The sequence below is a fragment of the Dipodomys ordii genome, unplaced genomic scaffold (genome assembly GCF_000151885.1).
Source record: "Dipodomys ordii isolate 6190 unplaced genomic scaffold, Dord_2.0 Scaffold192, whole genome shotgun sequence".
NCBI classification, from domain to species: domain Eukaryota; kingdom Metazoa; phylum Chordata; class Mammalia; order Rodentia; family Heteromyidae; genus Dipodomys; species Dipodomys ordii.
The window spans coordinates 3,270,446-3,288,532 of NW_012267408.1; the positions used below are offsets into that span (position 1 = coordinate 3,270,446).

Sequence of the window (18,087 nt, forward strand, 5' to 3'; positions counted from 1 at the left end):
ATCTGAGCTCAACCAAGCTTTCAAGAACTATATCTGTTATCTACAGAGGAAAGAAATGCTACTCATTATCAGGACTTGTCTACAAATAAAGAATTGTGAGTATGTGTGTATGTAAAAACATGCATATATATGTATGTATGTATGGATATAATGTATGTATAAAGTAACTTCTATGGATAGAGATCAAAGTATAGACACTTAAGTGGGGGTCTTGGCATGAAAGTGGTCTGTCTGATGATGTCCCCCTGTCCTTGAGTGGGTAACAGAAGCTTATTCAAGCTAACTTAAACTAGGTAACATCATGGTACCAAGGGAAGTATGGTTACCCAAGGACTCGGCCTAGAAAGCCAGCCTACCCTTCTTTCTCTGCTTTTGTTGTCCGCTTCTCTGTTTCTTCTTTACCCTTCTGTAGCTGGTTTCTTCTATTTGTTTCTGCCCTTGCCTAGTCCTCTACACCAAAGATTATTGACTCTACTCCAAGGATCATCCCAAATTCTTCCCTCTCTCCCTCCCTTTCTTCCTTCCTTCCCCTTTCTTTTTCTCTCTTCTTCCCCCTCCCTCTTTCTCTCCATCCTTCCTTTCTGTCTCTCCCTCCCTCCTTCTATACTCTCCCTATCTTCCTCCTTCTCCTCCTCCCTTTTCTTTTTTTTTTTTGGTGGGGGGTCTGGTCGTAGGGCCTGAACTCTGGGCCTGGGCGCTGTCCCTCAGCTCTTCAGCTCAAGGCTAGCGCTCTACCACTTGAGCCACAGTGCCACTTCCGGCTTTTTTCTTTTTGCTTATGTGGTGCTGAGGAATCGAACCCAGGGCCTCATGCATGCAAGGCAAGCGCTCTACCACTGAGCCACCTTCCCAGCCCTCCTCCTCCTCCTCCCTCTTCTTATTCCTCTTCCCTTTCTTCTTTTTCTTGTCCAGGCTGGCCTAGAATTCCTAATCCTCCTGCTTTAGCCATCTGAGTGCTAGGATTACCTCAATACTGATCTCTCAATTCAAAATCCTTCAGAGAGCCCTGATCTTCCCAACTTGTCCCATCACTGTGACCCAGATCAAAGTCAGGGAAGGTACAGAGAGGGAAAGCATATCTCCACGGACAGCAGGAAGAGAGGGCACCTCATATAGATCTTTAACACGTAGTAGTGGTAGAGACGTGCACTTACTGTAATCAGTCCTTTGGTCTCAGTCATGCCTCTACTACCAGAAAGGACTTTCAGAATGCTCTAAGGTACACATAACTGTATGAGTGGTTGAGCAGTGCCAATTCATCTCTTTTTTTGGAGAAGAGGGCACCTATGGAGCTGATGTCACCATGGAACTCATCAACCCCTAAAGCTATGTCATTTTAAACTTGTAGGTCTAACAGAACTTGGAAAAGGCTGATTTCATCCAACTTTCTTCTTCCCTTCTAAAAACTTTTGAAGGGCTATTGTAGTAGGTCCTGTGTAATAATTAAAATGAATAAGGTCAGATTCCTCTTTGGGGCCCCTCTCCAGTGAAGAGGTTTACTACTTTCTTTCATGGCTTTCCTTTCTCTTTCAAATAAACTCACTGTTTATATTTTTTTAAAGAATGAGGTGTAAATCTATTCTCAAAATGATCTAACATAGGTTCTGGCAGATTTCTCTGTTAAAGGCCAGAGAGAAAATATTTTAGGCTTTTTACACATGAATTATGTCCCCCCCCCCCCGCATCATCTTCTCTCCTTTCCTCTCCTCTTTCTTCTTCCTTTTCTTTAAATATGTAATAACTGGGCAAATGGGTTCATGCCAGTAATCCTAGCCCCCCCCCCCAGGAAGCTGAGATAGGAGAATTGTGAGTTCTATATCAACCTGGGCTACATAGCAAGACCCTGTAAATACAAACATACATACATATATAAATAACCAAAATATTTTTGGCTAGATGGTTATCAAAAATAGACCAGTGGGGCTGGGAATGTAGCTTAGTGGTAGAGTGCTTGCCTAGTATGCATGAAGCCCTGGGTTCGATTCCTCAGTACCACATAAACAGAAAAATCTGGAAGTGGCACTGTAGCTCAAGTGATAGGGTGCTAGCCTTGAGCAAAAGAAGCTCAGGGACAGTGCCCAGGCCCTGAGTTCAAAAGCCCCAGGACTGGCACAAAAAAAATAGATCAGTGATGCTTGTACCTCAAGGGGCATTATTTCTTAACCCTTGATTCAGCGTAAGAGGTAGGGATGTGCTCATATATACAGAAAACTAAACCTAGGGCAAAGTCTGTTTTCAAAGTGTAAGGACACGGGCTCTAGAGCCAAAGGACTTGCTGTCAAGCTCTGTCTATCATAAGTTGTGTGGCCTTAGGCAGGTTACTTGTTCTTAAGAATCTCAGTCTCTTCATCATTGCAATGGAAATAGTAAAAGACTTTCCTCATGTGATCAATTGGATTATTTGTAAATGCTATGTGATAATTGGAGTGAGAGTGTTCTGTCCAGGCTGGACCCCTGGAGAGGAAGTGTGTTGGAATGTATCCTAAATAGCAAAGATGGGAGAGAGGGCCTGAAGGTGGAAAAGCTGGCCTCTTCTGAAAGAAGTTGCCAGTGGACCCTGAGGAGACTGGCTGACAGTTCTATTGGGTAACTACGAATACCTTTTGGACACACAGAGAAGTGGCTCTCAGAGTAGTTTAGTTGCAGAAGTCTTTGCCTGAATGAGAAAGCCCATTCAGAATTTTCCAATAGCTTTGTCTGATGGCATCCACTTAGCCTGGGATATCCTCACTCTCTGAGCAAAGACATGATGTGCAGCATGATGGAACTTTCATCACCGCTTTCTAGAATGTAACTCCTCTGCCCAATCCTACCAGCTGTACATTAAAAGCCAATCACTTCTCTGGTGGCTCTCCAGGAATGCCGAAGTAGAGGCCCAGCAGAGGACCTTAGCCAAGGTTCCTAGGTCAGGGAAAGGAAAGACTTTGATTCATGGGGAGTTGTTCAGTCATGGAAGAAAGTGGATTGTTTCTGGAACAGTTATAAGGTAGCAGTCCCATCTCTCTGGTTCCAATCTCAGGCATGTTTCATCTTTAGAGATGGGGATTCAAGACCCTTATGGAGAGTTTATTAAGCACTTGAATCAATTATGTAACATGCTGTGTTTCATTCTGATTTTATCCTTGGCAACATCTTTTTTTTCTTTTTCTTTTTGCCAATGTTGGGGCTTGAACTCAGGGCCTAGGCACTGTCCCTGAGCCTTTCTGTGCTCAAGGCTAGCACTCTATCACTCGAGCCACAGTGCCACTTCCAGCCTTTTCTGTTTATGTGGTACTGAGGAATTGAACCCAGGGCTTCATGCATGCTAGGCAGGCATTCTACCACTAAGCCACATTCCCAGCCCCATCCTTTTTTTTTTTTTTTTTTTAAATTTCAGTACTGGTACTAGAACTTGAACTTAGGGCCTTTGCAATCTCACTTAGCTTTTTTGCTCACGACAGACACACTGCCACTTGATGTATACCTCCAGGTGTAGTATTTTGCTGGTTAATTCAAGAGAAGAGTCTTCAGATTTGTCTGCCTAGTCTTTGAAATGCAACCCTCAGATCTCAGCCTCCTGAGCAGCTAGGGATTGTAGGCATGAGCCAGTGGCATTCAGCAATATACTCAGTAATGTTCTGATGATAACTTGACTTTATCTATATATCTGCCTAAAAGGAGAGAATGCATGGGCTACAGAATAAAAGTAATTAGCTCGTATAATTATTATAAATCACTGTAATTAAATAAATTGGCCTTTAGGTTTATATATCAGCCGTTATGGACTGATTGCCATTAGTCATCACCTTTGGGACAATAAAAAGACAAATTTCTGAGTCTTTGCTAGAGTGAATACTCCAATAGTCCTGTGAGGTCTTTTCATTTTTTGTCAGCCCCTTTTGCTACCTCCTAAACTTTTCCATGTGTGTGTTGACACTTAACCTCTTTCAAATTCTCTGCCAGGTTTGGTTTGTGAACACACAGAGCACTTGTAAAAATAGTATTTCATTCTTTCACATATGTATTTTCATGTCTGTGCTTTTATATAGTGGGAATGTTCCATGTAAATTACAAGAATAGGACAGAATTTGCTTAGGTGTCCCAATTTTGAAGCCATTTTCTTTCATAAATTGTTTCTTGGTGTTCAAAAAAAAACAAAATGCTTAGTGGTTCCTCTGAGATCTCTAAGAAAAACTTCAATTAGCTTTCGAAGAAAATGAACAGTGGTTTTCAGTTTCTGCTGGGAAATTCAGGGTCCTGATATGACTTCTGTATGAAGTTAAATAGTGTTGTTTGTTAATGGAGAAAAATCACATTCATGTTACTTTTGAGAAACAAACTTCTCAAAGTCTCAAAATTAATAATCAACAGACCTAAGGCAAAAGCAAAATTATGTGTTTGTAACCATACATGGAAGCTAGGTGTTTTGGTGATGGGAAATGGGATGGAGCAAGAAGATTTCAGAATGAAGTCAGAGGTGCCACTTAGAGTAAGCATAGTATAACTGGACTTGATACATTTTAGATGAGTAAACTTAATTTCATGTAAGAAACAAGTTTACATAAATATAATTCCTAAATATTTGGAGGCAACATAGTCTTTTTAAGAAATTATAATAACTCAGTTTTACAAGAAATGATAATAACTCAGTTTTACAAAGAAAGTTTCATTGTGACACTTCCATACCTGTACGAATGCATCATAACCAACCTCCCCTCCATCACTCTCACTACCTCATCCTTTCTTCTTAAACAGTTTCAGTAGGTTTCATTGTTCTATATTTGTGCATGAAAACAAACTATTTTGATCATATTCATTCTCATTCACTCCCTTGTTGGCCCAACGCCCCTGGCAGGTACCCACCTCACCTAGCCATAGATGCAGCATAGTATTAATGTTAAAGTTTCATTCTACAGGAGATGATAGTCTTTTAAAATTGGGAGGATAGGGGTATGGAAAAGTAAAAACATATCCTAATGACTAACTCATCCTAATATATACTATTAATAAATATATCCTATTAATAAGTGTATATTAAGTTATTAATACATCCAAATTAGTAAACTTTATCCTAATCAATAAATTATCAGTAAACAATGACTAATTAATAGATTATCAATACTACATCAATATTATAAACTTATCAATACATTATATTATATATTGTTTAACACATTGGTTTCATTAATAGTTATTAACTAATATATTAATGTTGATGAACTATTATCCTAATTGAGATTAGTATATCAAAAGGTGAGCATTATTTGCAAACAGACCAGGACATGATTTAATGACAATAATATGCATCATAAGTACAGAAAGTAAAGGACATCCCCTTCAACCACACTGTTTACAATTTTCAGGTTTTGCCCTCATCTAATCCCACTTAACAGAAATCTTATTTTTTTTCTTCTTAAAGATCTGTGTTTTCCTTTTTTTGTTTTTTGTTTTCGGGTCCGGTTGTGGGGCCTGAACTCTGGGCCTGGGCGCTGTCCCTCAGCTCTTCAGCTCAAGGCTAGTGCTCTACCATTTGAGCCACAGCGCCACTTCAGGCTTTTTTCTTTTTGCTTATGTGGTACTGAGGAATCGAACCTAGGGCCTCAGGCATGCAAGGCAAGCGCTCTACCACTGAGCCACCTTCCCAGCCCCTGTGTTTTCCTTTTAAGAAATACTACTGTCTGCTTCTTAGGCCTCCTGAGGTTCTGATGTAATTAGTGTGGGAATGTGGAATTTCCCAAAGCACTCAGATTTTAATGTAACCATTAAATGAGACTTCTGATACTTAATCTAGCCAGGGGAGAAGCAGGATAAGTTACCATCACCAACTCTTCTTTTGAAGAAGTATCTACAATTCAGGTCTTTTGGCTTTTAGCCTTTCCCAAATTCTTCTTCAAGGACATTGTATTCATGTCCCATGGTTTGAGTGTTGGAAACCCTGTTCCTTGACTGTATCTGTGATGTGTTCTCTGGTTTTGGTTATTACTGGAACTGCTACAATGTCTAATCTGATTTGTGACCAAGTTACTAGGCACAGAACAGGTCTCAGTTCTAGACTTCCCTCTGCGTGACAGAAAACTGCTTTCTGTGGCATGTGACTTTTCCAGGTTCTGTTCAACAACATTCTAACCCAGAAAGGGCCACCTAATGCTTGCCTCTGTGTGTGCCAGGGGTGTTACGCCACTGCCAGACCTGGGCCAAATCCCTCAAAAGGCTTTTTCCAGCCCAGGGGTTTTGTTTCCACTTGACCTGCTTCTCCAACTCTAATTCCCCACTTTTTGAAGCCAACTATAGAATAAAGGTCACTTTATAAGGTATCCTGTGGTATTACATTAATCATTTTATCAGGCACCCATCAGCTCTTAAAACTAGTTTTGACTAGAAGCTTTTATTTTGGCCAGTCCTGGGGCTTGAACTCAGAGCCTGGGCACTGTCCCTGAGCTTCTTTTGCTCAATGCTAGCACTCTACCACTTGAGCCACAGTGCCACTTCCAGGCTTTTTCTGTTTATGTGGTCCTAAGGAATCAAACCCAGGGCTTCATGCATGCTAGGCAAGCACTCTACCACTAAGCCACATTCCCATCCCCTGACCAGAGACTTTTTAACGAACTCAATTCTTTTTGAAGTTAGAACATGTTTAAGTATTTTTTGTTTTGTTTCATGCCAGTCCTAGTGCTTGAACTCAGGGCTGGGTGTTGTCCCTGAGCGTTTGTGCCCAAAGCCAGCATTCTATGACACTTAAGCTACAGCTATACTTCCAGCCTTTTGGTGGTTAATTGGAGATAAGAGTTTCATGGATTTCCTTGCCTGGGCTGCCTTTGAACTGCAGTCCTCAGATCTCAGCCTCTTGAGTAGCTAAGATTATAGGCATAAAATCCCAGCTGTTTGTTTTCAAATTCACACAAAAGTAATATTAATAAAATGAACCCCCATATGTCTATCACCCAGCTTCAATCATTACTAATTCCTAGCCAATTTTGTTCCTCTGCCCCTACTCATTGTTCTGGATATACACCCTAGCTCATGTTGACACAAATCCCAGCTTCTAAATCATTCTATCTGTAAATGTTTCTGTATCTGGTTTTTTTTTGTTTTTGGTCAGTCATGGGGCTTGAACTATGGGCTTGGGCACTGTCCCTCAGCTCTTCAGCTCAAGGCTAGTGCTCTACCACTTGAGCCACAGTGCCACTTATGGTTTTCTGAGTGAGTTATTGGAGATAAGAGTCTCACTGCCTTTCCTTCCTGAGCTGGCTTTGAACCACAATCCTCAGATCTCAGCCTCCTGAGTAGCTAGGATTACAGTTGTAAGCCACCACGCCCGGCTTTGTATCTGTTTTTAAAAGATAAGGTCTCTTTCTTTTCTATAGAACTAAAAGAACCATAGCAGATCTGAAAAGAAATATCAGAAATTCCTTAATCTCATAAAATTATGCAGGAAGTATTCATTTTCTCTAGATCACCTCATTTATTATTTTAAAAGTACAATTGGTCCACACACTGCATCAGAAAACACGTCTGAAGTCATTTTAAGGTTATAACCTCCCTTCCTTTATTTTCTCCCTTACAGTTAATATAGAAGAAAATGGCATCCTTTGTCCTATCTGTTTTTGACACTGTGAATTTCATTCATTCATTTCATTCATCCCTGTGGTAGTGGTGTTCGGCATGTTGCTCTTCCTTCTATAGTTCCCGTGAACTCATGGTTAGGCCCAGGCTTATCTCGTTCCTGTCTGACTTTCTACAAGACCATTTCATAGCTGGTGGTATACACATCCACCAGAGGGCAGCTCATGCCCCACTGATCTCTGCACCTATGTGGTTGATGATACTGGACTATGAATGATATTGTATAGACCATTCTGAGTATTTTTAAGTATACTAAACCACATAGGTTCCAAGCTCTTTTTATCCTAGTCATTTTTTTTTCAAAGCCAAACTTCACTCAGAGTGATCAGTAAGTCCTCACTCTCAAACAGGAGATAGCAAGCATGTAATGAGGGCTGATCTGGACAAGGGATGCTAGAGAGTAAACATTAAGGAGTCCAATGTTTGGTATAGTTGTTGTATACTAAAGTAATTAGAAAGTAAATTGACTATAATTAATTTTTATTTTAGGCTCTAAGCCTAAGTCAGGAACTTTGCCTAGAACAAGTTGTAATACTTCAGAGAAGCCTGGGCCCTATCCTAGATATGCTGGTATATAATTTCATCTAGGATATAACTTGGACATTAAACCTTTGGCCTCAAATTCAGGCTTTATCATCCCAAGTGCAGGGATCATAGGCATGTGCCACCATACCTAACTAAATGTTCAATTTATTCCTGGGGATCAAACTCTTGACAACAAACTCTTGAGAACCCTTCCTCCACCTCAAGACACTACAGCAGAAACTCTGTGCTTTTTGCAAGCTTTATACTTTTGCAAGCTTTCCAGATGATATCATTTGCGAGCCACCATCCTTGGGTGTTTGTTATAGCTGAAATACGCAGAATACATATAGGTCTTGTGGAAGAGATGACCCACTAGCTGGTCAATGGGAAACAGGAAATAGTGCATTCTTCATGAGTGTCATGAGACACTGAAAACAGATACCTGGGAGCTTGTTGGCAATATAGAATCTTGGACCCTTAACCTAGGCCTGTTGATCAAAATCTCCATTTTGCTGAAATTCATATACATTAAAGTACATGGGAGGTATACAGGTATAAGGACATACAGATATATACTGGTATAGAGTAAGGGTAAACAGACTCTAGTCACACAATTAGGACAACTAAACATAAAGAGAAGGCTCTGAAGATCCCACTCTACCTTTAGCTAATGTTGACAGAGCCGGTCCTAAGGAATTCCTGTGATAACCTACTAGAAATGGAACTACTTGGTCAAAAGGCATGCAAACATCAAGAAAGCTTTGCCATTAGATTTGCAGTACATGTGTGGCAATGCGTACAAGTTTACACCTATGTGGGAAGTTGTCTTTTTTGTTGTAAAGGTGATGTAAAAATATGGAACACTTCTTTGTATTGTTCCAATTTTGGTATATGTGCTGCCAAAGCGAGCACTGTCCATCTTCTTTATTATTGCCAATATGAGAAATGAAAAATGATATTTCATTTTTACTAATTAAAAAACCCTTTAATTACTAGTGAAGTTGGCCATTTTCTTTTTTTCTTTTTCTTTTTTCTGTCGGTCATGAAGCTTGAACTCAAGACCTGGGCACTGTCCCTGAGCTCTTTCACTCAAGGCTATTGCTCTACCACTTTGAGCCACAACTCCACTTCTGGTTTTCTGGCAGCTAAATTGGAGATAAGATTCTCATGGACTTTCCTGCTTGGGCTGGCTTTGAATTGCAATCCTCAGATCTCAGCCTCCTGAGTAGCTGTGTTTATAGGTGTGAGCCACCAGCACCTATTTTCATTTTTTGTCATCTTAATTTCTTTTCAGAAATTTTCACTTTTACTGGAAAATGTGAGCTTCTCTTATTAATTTAAGGGAACTATATTACAAATATTCATCTTTTGAGGTTGTGCTAGAAACATTTTTTCCTCGTACATTACCTTTTTTCTGAACTTGGTTAATGTCTTTTTTTGGGGGGGGGGTCCGGTCGTGAGGCCTGAGTGTTGTCCCTCAGCTCTTCAGCTCAAGGCTAGCGCTCTACCACTTGAGCCACAGTGCCACTTTCGGCTTTTTTCTTTTTTGCTTATGTGGTACTGAGGAATTGAACCCAGAGCCTCAGGCATGCAAGGCAAGCACTCTACCACTGAGCCACCTTCCCAGCCCCGGTTAATGTCTTTTTTTTATACAGAACTTTTTGTTTTATTTTTATGTAATCAAATGCATAGTTTTATGCTTTTTTAATATTTTATGTTTTTATGTCTTATTAAAGATATCTTTCTCCAAGAAATCAATGCTCTTGTACATTCTCTTCTAGTACTTACATTTTTATACAGATTTGGTTTTGCTATGGGTGAGAATTTTTAAGGCTAGCAATTAATCTAATCCATGAAGAATTTATTATGTTGTTTAGTTTTTTTTTAAGTATTTAAAGCTTTACTTTTAGGTTGGTTGCATTTAAAACAATTCCTTCATCAAAACCCAAGTTCTCATGAGTACTCAGGTCTGTTTCCATTAGTCCCCTTGTCTATATCTGACCACATTACTCAAGCTTTTCAAAGCAAGTTTTTATATGTCCTAATTTATGTCTCATCCCCATATCTTAACCTTAAAATTTTTCCTCAACTCTTTGCAATTTGCTTTTTCAGAGAAGTTTGGAATTAGATAGTCATGGTCCAAAACTATTCCCTTGAGATTTCAATTGGGACAGATGAAAGCTACTCACCAATATGAGGTTGATGTCTTACAAAAGTGAGCTAAGAGTGTACCATGAGGACACCTGGCCCCCTGGCAGCCCTCTGGCTAGAGGCTCGCTGGAGGTACAGGGAGGCACAGCCCCGTGCTGCCTCTGCCCCACTCATCACCCTCGTAGTCTGTGATTGTTGGACTTCTTCTTTTTTTTTTTTTTTTGGGTCCGGTCATGGGGCCTGAACTCTCGGCCTGGGCGCCGTCCCTCAGCTCTTCAGCTCAAGGCTAGCGCTCTACCACTTGAGCCATAGCGCCACTTCCAGCTTTTTTCTTTTTGCTTATGTGGTGCTGAGGAATCGAACCCAGGGCCTCAGGCTTGCAAAGCAAGCACTCTACCACTGAGCTACCTTCCCAGCCCCTATTGGACTTCTTGAAAGAACAAATTTCTACACATCCTTCATTTAAATTCTTTCCTTCTGCAAATGACATTTAGATTTTAACCTGAACTTTCAGAGTCAAATCACAGGGTAAGAAGTATGGAAACCCCATTTATTGTATCAGAACCAGAGGAAATACTTTTGGTCCTCCCAGCAAACCATACTGGTCCCTTACAAGTGATCAACCTAGAATAACCAGGTTCCAATTGAGACTTTATAAAATTGCTCCAGAATTACTAAAACTGCCTTGTCAGTATATTGTTATGTTTAATAAATATGAATTGTTCATCTATCACTGTTTCTCCATTTTAAAAACATATCTCTTACCCCCAGAAAGATTCTTCATGCTAATTCTTGGCTATTCTTTGAAGTCTACCTTGTATTTAGCATGACAGCATCAAGAAGTGTGGGGACAGACAAGGACATCCCTAAAAGAGATGCCTAGGACTCTGCCTATGAGTCTAGGACCAATGTCCCAACCACATGGGTCCTTAGGCCTATATCTGCTGGAGAGATCTGGGTAGGGCCTCCTCCTGAAGGCATTGGCCTTGCTAAGCCTCATCCTTACCTCTTCCAGGTGGATAAAATTTGAAGAAAAGGTAGAGGAAGGTGGCGAACGCTGGAGCAAGCCCCACGTGTCCACACTGTCCCTGCACAGCCTCTTCGAGCTCCGTACCTGCCTGCAGACAGGGACAGTACTGCTGGATCTGGACAGTGGTTCCCTACCACAGATCATAGGTGAGGCAAGGGCCACTGCAGGCATCTTTCCTGTGGTCTCCACAAACCAGGGAAACTCCTTCCACCTTGAGCCCACCTGCAAGTCCAGGTGACTAGCCTGTGCCTGATTCTGCAGAGATCTAAACTTTGGCTCTGGTGCCCCTCAGGCACTGTCCCAACAACTCCCAAGTTTTAGTATCATATAGAGTTCTATCATTGAGTAAGAGATCATCCTCTGAAATCCCACCCAGCAAAGTAGCAAAAAGGGAGAAGGGCTCCTCGCATGGTCAAAAACACCTGTTGTCACGATAAACTGTTTCTTTTCAGGGAAAAATGGATCATCATTTCTAGGAAATTGGCTCTCACTTAGTGGAATGTCAGAAGTAGGAGGTGGCTTGCCTTATTGTCCCTAGAAATTTAAATGAGTTTTGTCCTAGCACATTTGATTTTGCCAGAGTATTGTGCTCAAAATGCTTTTCTAGATATAATTCATGTTAGGGCTCAAATCACTTGATAAAGTACTTTTGTGCTTTGTAGAGCACCTTCACATGTACTATCTCACTTGCTTTTCACACCATTTATAGAAAGAGCAGAGACTTCTATACATGCCTGCACAACCATAAAGACAAGCACACACCCTTGTACACGAAGAGGCTGAGGATTTGTGATATATCCAGGTTTTCACAGCTAGCAAGCAGCAAAGCCAGGACTATTTGTGTCCCATGCCGCTTTTAGTTCACTTTCAATCCCACTAATCATAGGCGAAACAGAAGACCTCCACACCTTGGGTCCCTTCTGTCCCACATGGACCAGGTATGCTTGTTTCCCTTTCAGATGATGTCATTGAGAAGCAGATTGAAGACGGGCTTCTGCGGCCAGAGCTCCGGGAACGGGTCAGCTACGTCCTCCTGAGGAAGCATCGTCACCAAACCAAGAAGCCCATCCACCGCTCCTTAGTGGACATTGGAAAGTCAGTCTCTTCTACCACAAGTGAGTTGGGCTATATGCTGGTGGGGATTGAGCAGGTGGCGGGGAGCAATATCAGGCCCCATGGAGCTCAAGTAAGCCCACTTTGGTGTCTGGGACTGTCTTTACTATCCTGGAGAAACTGAGGTTCTGGGGATCCCTCAGTTTATCTCTATCTGGCAAACTTCTGGGGACCCCAACTATACTACAATGCTATCTCCTCAGTCAGAACAGAGCAATATCTAGGAAGTATTCCTGGGTGCTCAGCCTGGACTGCACATTGCATTCACTGAGCCCTACCTTGGAATGCTGGCTTCAGTTTGGAGTTTGGCTTGGCAGAGAGAGGTAAATTAGAAAACTCTGTGAGATTATACCCCCAGCGCCATATATGTGCATACTTTTAGATGTGCTCACTTAGGAAAGGTCCTGGTTTTCCCCATGAACCCCCAAGAGATTCAGGGAGTTTCAACAGAAAATGGAGCACATAGAGATGGCAGGAGGGTCTGGATACACCTCCAAGCTGCCAGGGCTGATATATCTGGCAGCTGGTGTCATTCTTAGCAGAGCTTGGGCCATTAAGGGAGAGTGTATTGTCCCCTTCCAGCTCTCCTCTCTCAATATCTAAGTTGAAATGCTTGGAGACACTGGTTCTGGTAAATCTGTCAGTTAACTACAGGCACCAGAACAAAAATGATAAAATTACTGAATGAAAACCCTTAAGGAAAGTCTTTAAATGAAGTATATAAAAAGCAGGAAAGTGCTTAACATATCAAAATAGCTGCAGGTATATGCACAACACTTCCCATGTTCCAGGCATTGGTGGGGGTGCCCACCCTGTATGAACTCACATCACCTTCACTATATCTGTGGTGTAGGTGCTAGTCTCCTTATCCCTACATGAGGCACTGGAGGCACAGAGAGGCTAAATAACTTGCTTAAGGTTGCACAGGCAGTGGTACAATCAGTGAACAATTCAGGCAGTCTACTGTGCCGGGCATCAGTTTAATCCATTGTATAGTTATTTTTTCCTATCTTATTTTTATTTTTAAATTTTACTCAGACTATTAGCTTGCTTTCCCAAAAAATCTCTTCCTCAGAAGGGAAGAGGTATCTCTTATAGCCTCACTTTGCTTAGTTGAAGTAACTGTACATGGGTATGGAGTTAGCCTGGAAGCTATACTACACCAGCAAGGTTGTGAAACCAAGTCCTTCTGTTCCTGCTCCCAGATCGCAGCCCTGCCCGGAGCCCCACAGCTGGCCCAAGTCTACACCGATCTACCGAGGACCTGAGGATGAGGCAAAGTGCAAATTATGGACATCTGTGTGAGTGTATTCCCTGCTGCTCAGTGATAGGTTTGTGCTGCCTGCCATGGCTGTTTGAAGCCCACATTTTCATAGATGGAGAAGATAGAGCCCATGATCTAAAATTCTCTGGATATCACCAGGAGAAATCTCACCACACCCTATGCCTGGACTGCCCTCAGGGCCTGATTTACTACCGTAATGTTCCAAATGATTCTTCTGGAAAAATGAATTTCTAAATCAGTTCTGGCATAATCAATATCAGTCCTGTGTTCTGAGCATGTTGATATTGGTCTTTAACTTTGCCTTCACTAAGCCAATCATTCCCCCTTGTTTTCTGGTACAAAGCCTTATCAGAAGTGGGATTAAAAATGGATGAGGTTCTAGACCCCAGTAGCTCATGCCTATAATCCTAACTACTCATCTTTCTCACCAACAAATTTCAAGTTTAGTGATGCCTATACCTCTGAACATGCATCTCTGTCCCTCCCATCTAGCCTGGCACAGAGATGGCATCTGGTATAGACAAAGAAGGTGTGGCAAAGGGGTAGAGACCAGAGTGCAGTAGAGGGAAAACTCAGAAGAAGTGAAACCTGAAATTTAGTTATTTGTTCAAGAAAGTGCCATCAAGGGGAAAGGCCATGAGTGGATGCTAGCTTAAGTGGGATTCAGGATTGAGTGGGAAGGTGTCTTACTCTGGTTATGTACATGGGAAAGTCAAGAATAGGGACCAAGGGAAAAGGACCTACAAGAGCCTATCTTCACTTAAACCTTCTTTTCTTCTTTCCTAGGTCATGCCCAGAGCAGGAGCATGAATGACATTTCCCGCACCCCAAACACAGACCAGGTAGGAAAGCCCCTGCACTTGGTTGTAATGGAGGGCTGTAATGGAAGCTTCTTACTAGAAGCCTTTGGGAGCAGAGAGCCCCTGTGGGAAGGCAGGGGTAGCAGTCTTCAGAAAGTTCCCCAGTATTAGGTCCTAGATGTTGGTTCTGTGCCAGACCCCAGTCAGTAACAGAGAACGTGATCGGACGAAGTGACAGCTATCTCTGAGTTTGGGACTAGATAGAAAAAAATCGGCACACATAGCTTAATCTTCCCTATGACCCATGAGGACCTTTAAAGACGGACTGGAGAAGTCAGAGAGGAGGAAATAGGTCCTCTTCATGAAGAGACAGTGGTGGTTAATTTGTGGAACATCCCTGTAGAGTGTCTTCTTCAGCTAAGGGAGAACATTTACCCTGCTCTCCTACCAGCTTGGCAGAAACACCTTTGGTGAGATTAGAATCCTACAATTGGTTGAGGCCAGTTCCTAAGTTCCCTAGCCAGGAACTCTGTGACCATGACACCCCAGGAAGCTCAAGGGAGGGCTCCACTATTCTAACTCTGCACTGCTCAGAGCAGGAGGCTCACTTGTGCCCCTTCCCCAGGAGTAGGAAGAAAGATGACAAAGGTCACCTGAAACTTGGTGAGGAGTGATCAAGACCTTGGGTGGCCTCAAGTACTTTCAAAGTACACCCAAATTTGCTGGAAAGTAAAATCAGGCCCTCAAATCAGTGTCCTGAGGTCCCTTTGTGGTTAAAATACTGAAATAAAAACAATGACATGAACCAGCACTTAAAGGCCACATCCTGAGTATACAACACTGTGACAAGCACTGTCTGGATCATGAAGGTTCTGATGTGATTCCCACTTTGCTGATGAGATAATATTGAAGCTAAAAACAAGTAAATGACATACCCAAGTCCATGCTACTGAATGATGACAGAACCATGATTGGATCAAGGCAGTCAGATTCCAGAGCACTAATTTTGGAGTAATTCATGAACCAGTCAGTGTTCTGACATATTTAGAAACAAATGATCATTGTTATAGTTATGCACATGGACAGTGGAGCAAAGGCATGAAAGGTTTACCTAGTAAAAGACTTTCACAACCCATTTAAATATGTGTATGAGTTGCCATAATCATACAGGCTATCACTTTCATCAGGCAGTGTGGCCTTGATTTGGGGCCAAGGACGCAATACCTGGTAACCAGTGTGTTTTTCCTCATATGCAGTGCTGCTTTTCCGTATTCGTGATTTGTGGCAACAGTGGTTTAAATGTGAGTGGGTACTCTTTAGGTGTAAGCTCAGAGGGACCTTTCTGAAGATTGTACATTGTTGGTTTTTGCAAAGCAAAATTCCATGCCTCCTCTAGCCTGTGGGTTCCCGGTGAACAGAGAGTGGGCTCATATAGCATGGCTGTGCTGCAGTGACGTTGTGCTGCAGAGACTCTGTGTTGCAAAGCTGGACCAGAGTCTCTGGGGGGTGGGGGTTAGGTTGAACAAGCCCATGTTCAGCTAAGCCAGGGTGGCCATTTTACCAATATGCACCATTCCTGGGATATCACTACCAAGCCCTCTTGAACAAAATATGTCCCAACCTGTAAGGAAGGACCAAGGCCTCTTCTTTCTTAGATTACAAGTGAATTGGTTGGGCCTCTATGCAGTATTATTACTTTAAAATCCTTATTTTCCAGAGCGCTCATGCCCATTTTACCTTCTCCTCCTTTCCACTGGACCTCCAAATCCAACCTGATGCTTGGCAGCATGGAGCTTGTATAGATGGTGGCTGCCTTCACACGCCTATCCATTCATTCTGGAGAACATGCTTATTAGTTAGTTAGGTTTGACTAATCAGCTACATCTGATTAATAAAGGGACTTTTTGAACCTAAAACCTCTGGCCTTCCTGTCAACTCCTGCTTTCTACTATTCTATTAGGATCCTTGAGGGTATTATTGTTTGCCTGGGGAGTTGTGGAATTTAATTTATATTTAAAATGTTATAAGGATACAACCCTAGCTCACGTGCTTTTCTTCATGCCATTTAACCAAGTATTCATCATCCCCATCCCCAAGAGATATATCAGGAAACAGTTGTGGGAACAAAGGAAAAGGACCTGTTGGCCATTCCTTTATCTACCTTTCCAACAACTGACCCCTCAATGGGAATAGGAAGAAGCTCAGGAGAAGTGATCATAAACATCAGTAGGAATAAGCTTGGGCCAAGGGCTTTTCTAATACCTGACTATTATAACAGATCTTGTCAATCTGTCTATTTAACCTTCCTTCTCTGGACAGACAGTATTCAGAGGGACTAGAGGGATACTCAGTTGAAAGCCTCAGAAGTTAACCTGAAGAATAACCTGAAGGCATGGAAGTCTTGTGAAAACTTGGAGACTAGTCGAAAAGTTCGCCGGTAGAAAATGAAAAACAAGGCCTCCTCTGTGACCATCAGAACAAGCCTCATTGTTCACTCTGCCACCAAAGAGTAGTCTAGGCAGATGGCCTTGTAAGTGCTAAGATTCCAGTTAGCTGCAGTGAAGGAAGCTATAGTCCAGGCCTAGATCCAGAATGACCCAGGACTCTTCTACACCCCCTCAGACCAGTTAAGTGTTTAGGCTCATATCCTTCCCATCTAGAAAGGCTTGATTAGTCCTGGGGTTAACCAACATTAAAATCCTAACCTGTAGAACTGGAGAGAGAATTTGATTATTTCTCAGTTTCTTAAGAATTGCTGGGAGAATTTTCTTTTGTTTCTATGTGATAATAAGACAATGAAACGTGTCGAAACTATTTTACACCATGATGAAGAGAGGGTGACACAGGGGTGATACTGAATAGAATACAGTATAAACATGTATGAAAATTTCACAATGAAATCCTAAGTACATATCTAATTTATACATTTGCTTTTGTTCCTGTCTTGGCACTGTTCTTGAACTTTGTTTTTTTTTTCCCCCTCAAAGATTACTCTCTACCACTTGAACCACATCTCTATTTGGGGCATTTTGATTAGTTTATTCGAGATTAGGATGTCATGGATTTTCCTGTCCAAGTTGGCTTTAATCCCTGATCTTCACATCCCAGCCTCCTGAGGAGCCTGAATTATAGGCATGAGGAGAATTTTTCTTAAAGTTAGACTTTCAGTGCAGTCTGAAGTGGGATGAGGAAGTAAGAACATGGGGAATATTCTTGGCTATCTCATTTCTCTCTCTGAGCAGCGGAAAAACAAATTCATGAAGAAGATCCCTAAAGACTCAGAAGCTTCCAATGTGCTTGTGGGTGAGGTGGACTTCCTGGACCAACCATTCATTGCATTTGTGCGTCTCATCCATTCTGCTATGCTGGGGGGAGTGACTGAGGTACCTGTTCCTACCAGGTGAGTCACCCCATCCTGCCACCATGCCCGTCTTCAGGGAGCCAGCTGTCCATGCAGTCAGCCAACAGTGCTGCCCGGGAGAATTTGAGAGTATTTAAAGTAGTCATTAAAGAGAAGGGCAGTGGCAGTGAGAGAAGCTGTTAGGCTCAGGCAGCAAGACAAAAGCGAGGAAGGTCTTGGG

At 42.0% G+C, this 18,087-nt stretch overlaps 1 protein-coding gene across 1 annotated transcript in view; it reads left to right on the forward strand.

Moving 5' to 3' along the window:
- Slc4a5 (solute carrier family 4 (sodium bicarbonate cotransporter), member 5) overlaps positions 1 to 18,087 on the forward strand; it is a 73,900-nt gene that overhangs the window by 24,657 nt on the left and 31,156 nt on the right. Inside the window, exons 4-8 of the mRNA XM_013034642.1 lie at positions 11,294 to 11,454; positions 12,268 to 12,423; positions 13,627 to 13,722; positions 14,493 to 14,548; positions 17,749 to 17,906. Coding sequence (XP_012890096.1) covers positions 11,294 to 11,454; positions 12,268 to 12,423; positions 13,627 to 13,722; positions 14,493 to 14,548; positions 17,749 to 17,906 — 627 coding nt within the window. The remainder of the gene's footprint in view (positions 1 to 11,293; positions 11,455 to 12,267; positions 12,424 to 13,626; positions 13,723 to 14,492; positions 14,549 to 17,748; positions 17,907 to 18,087) is intronic.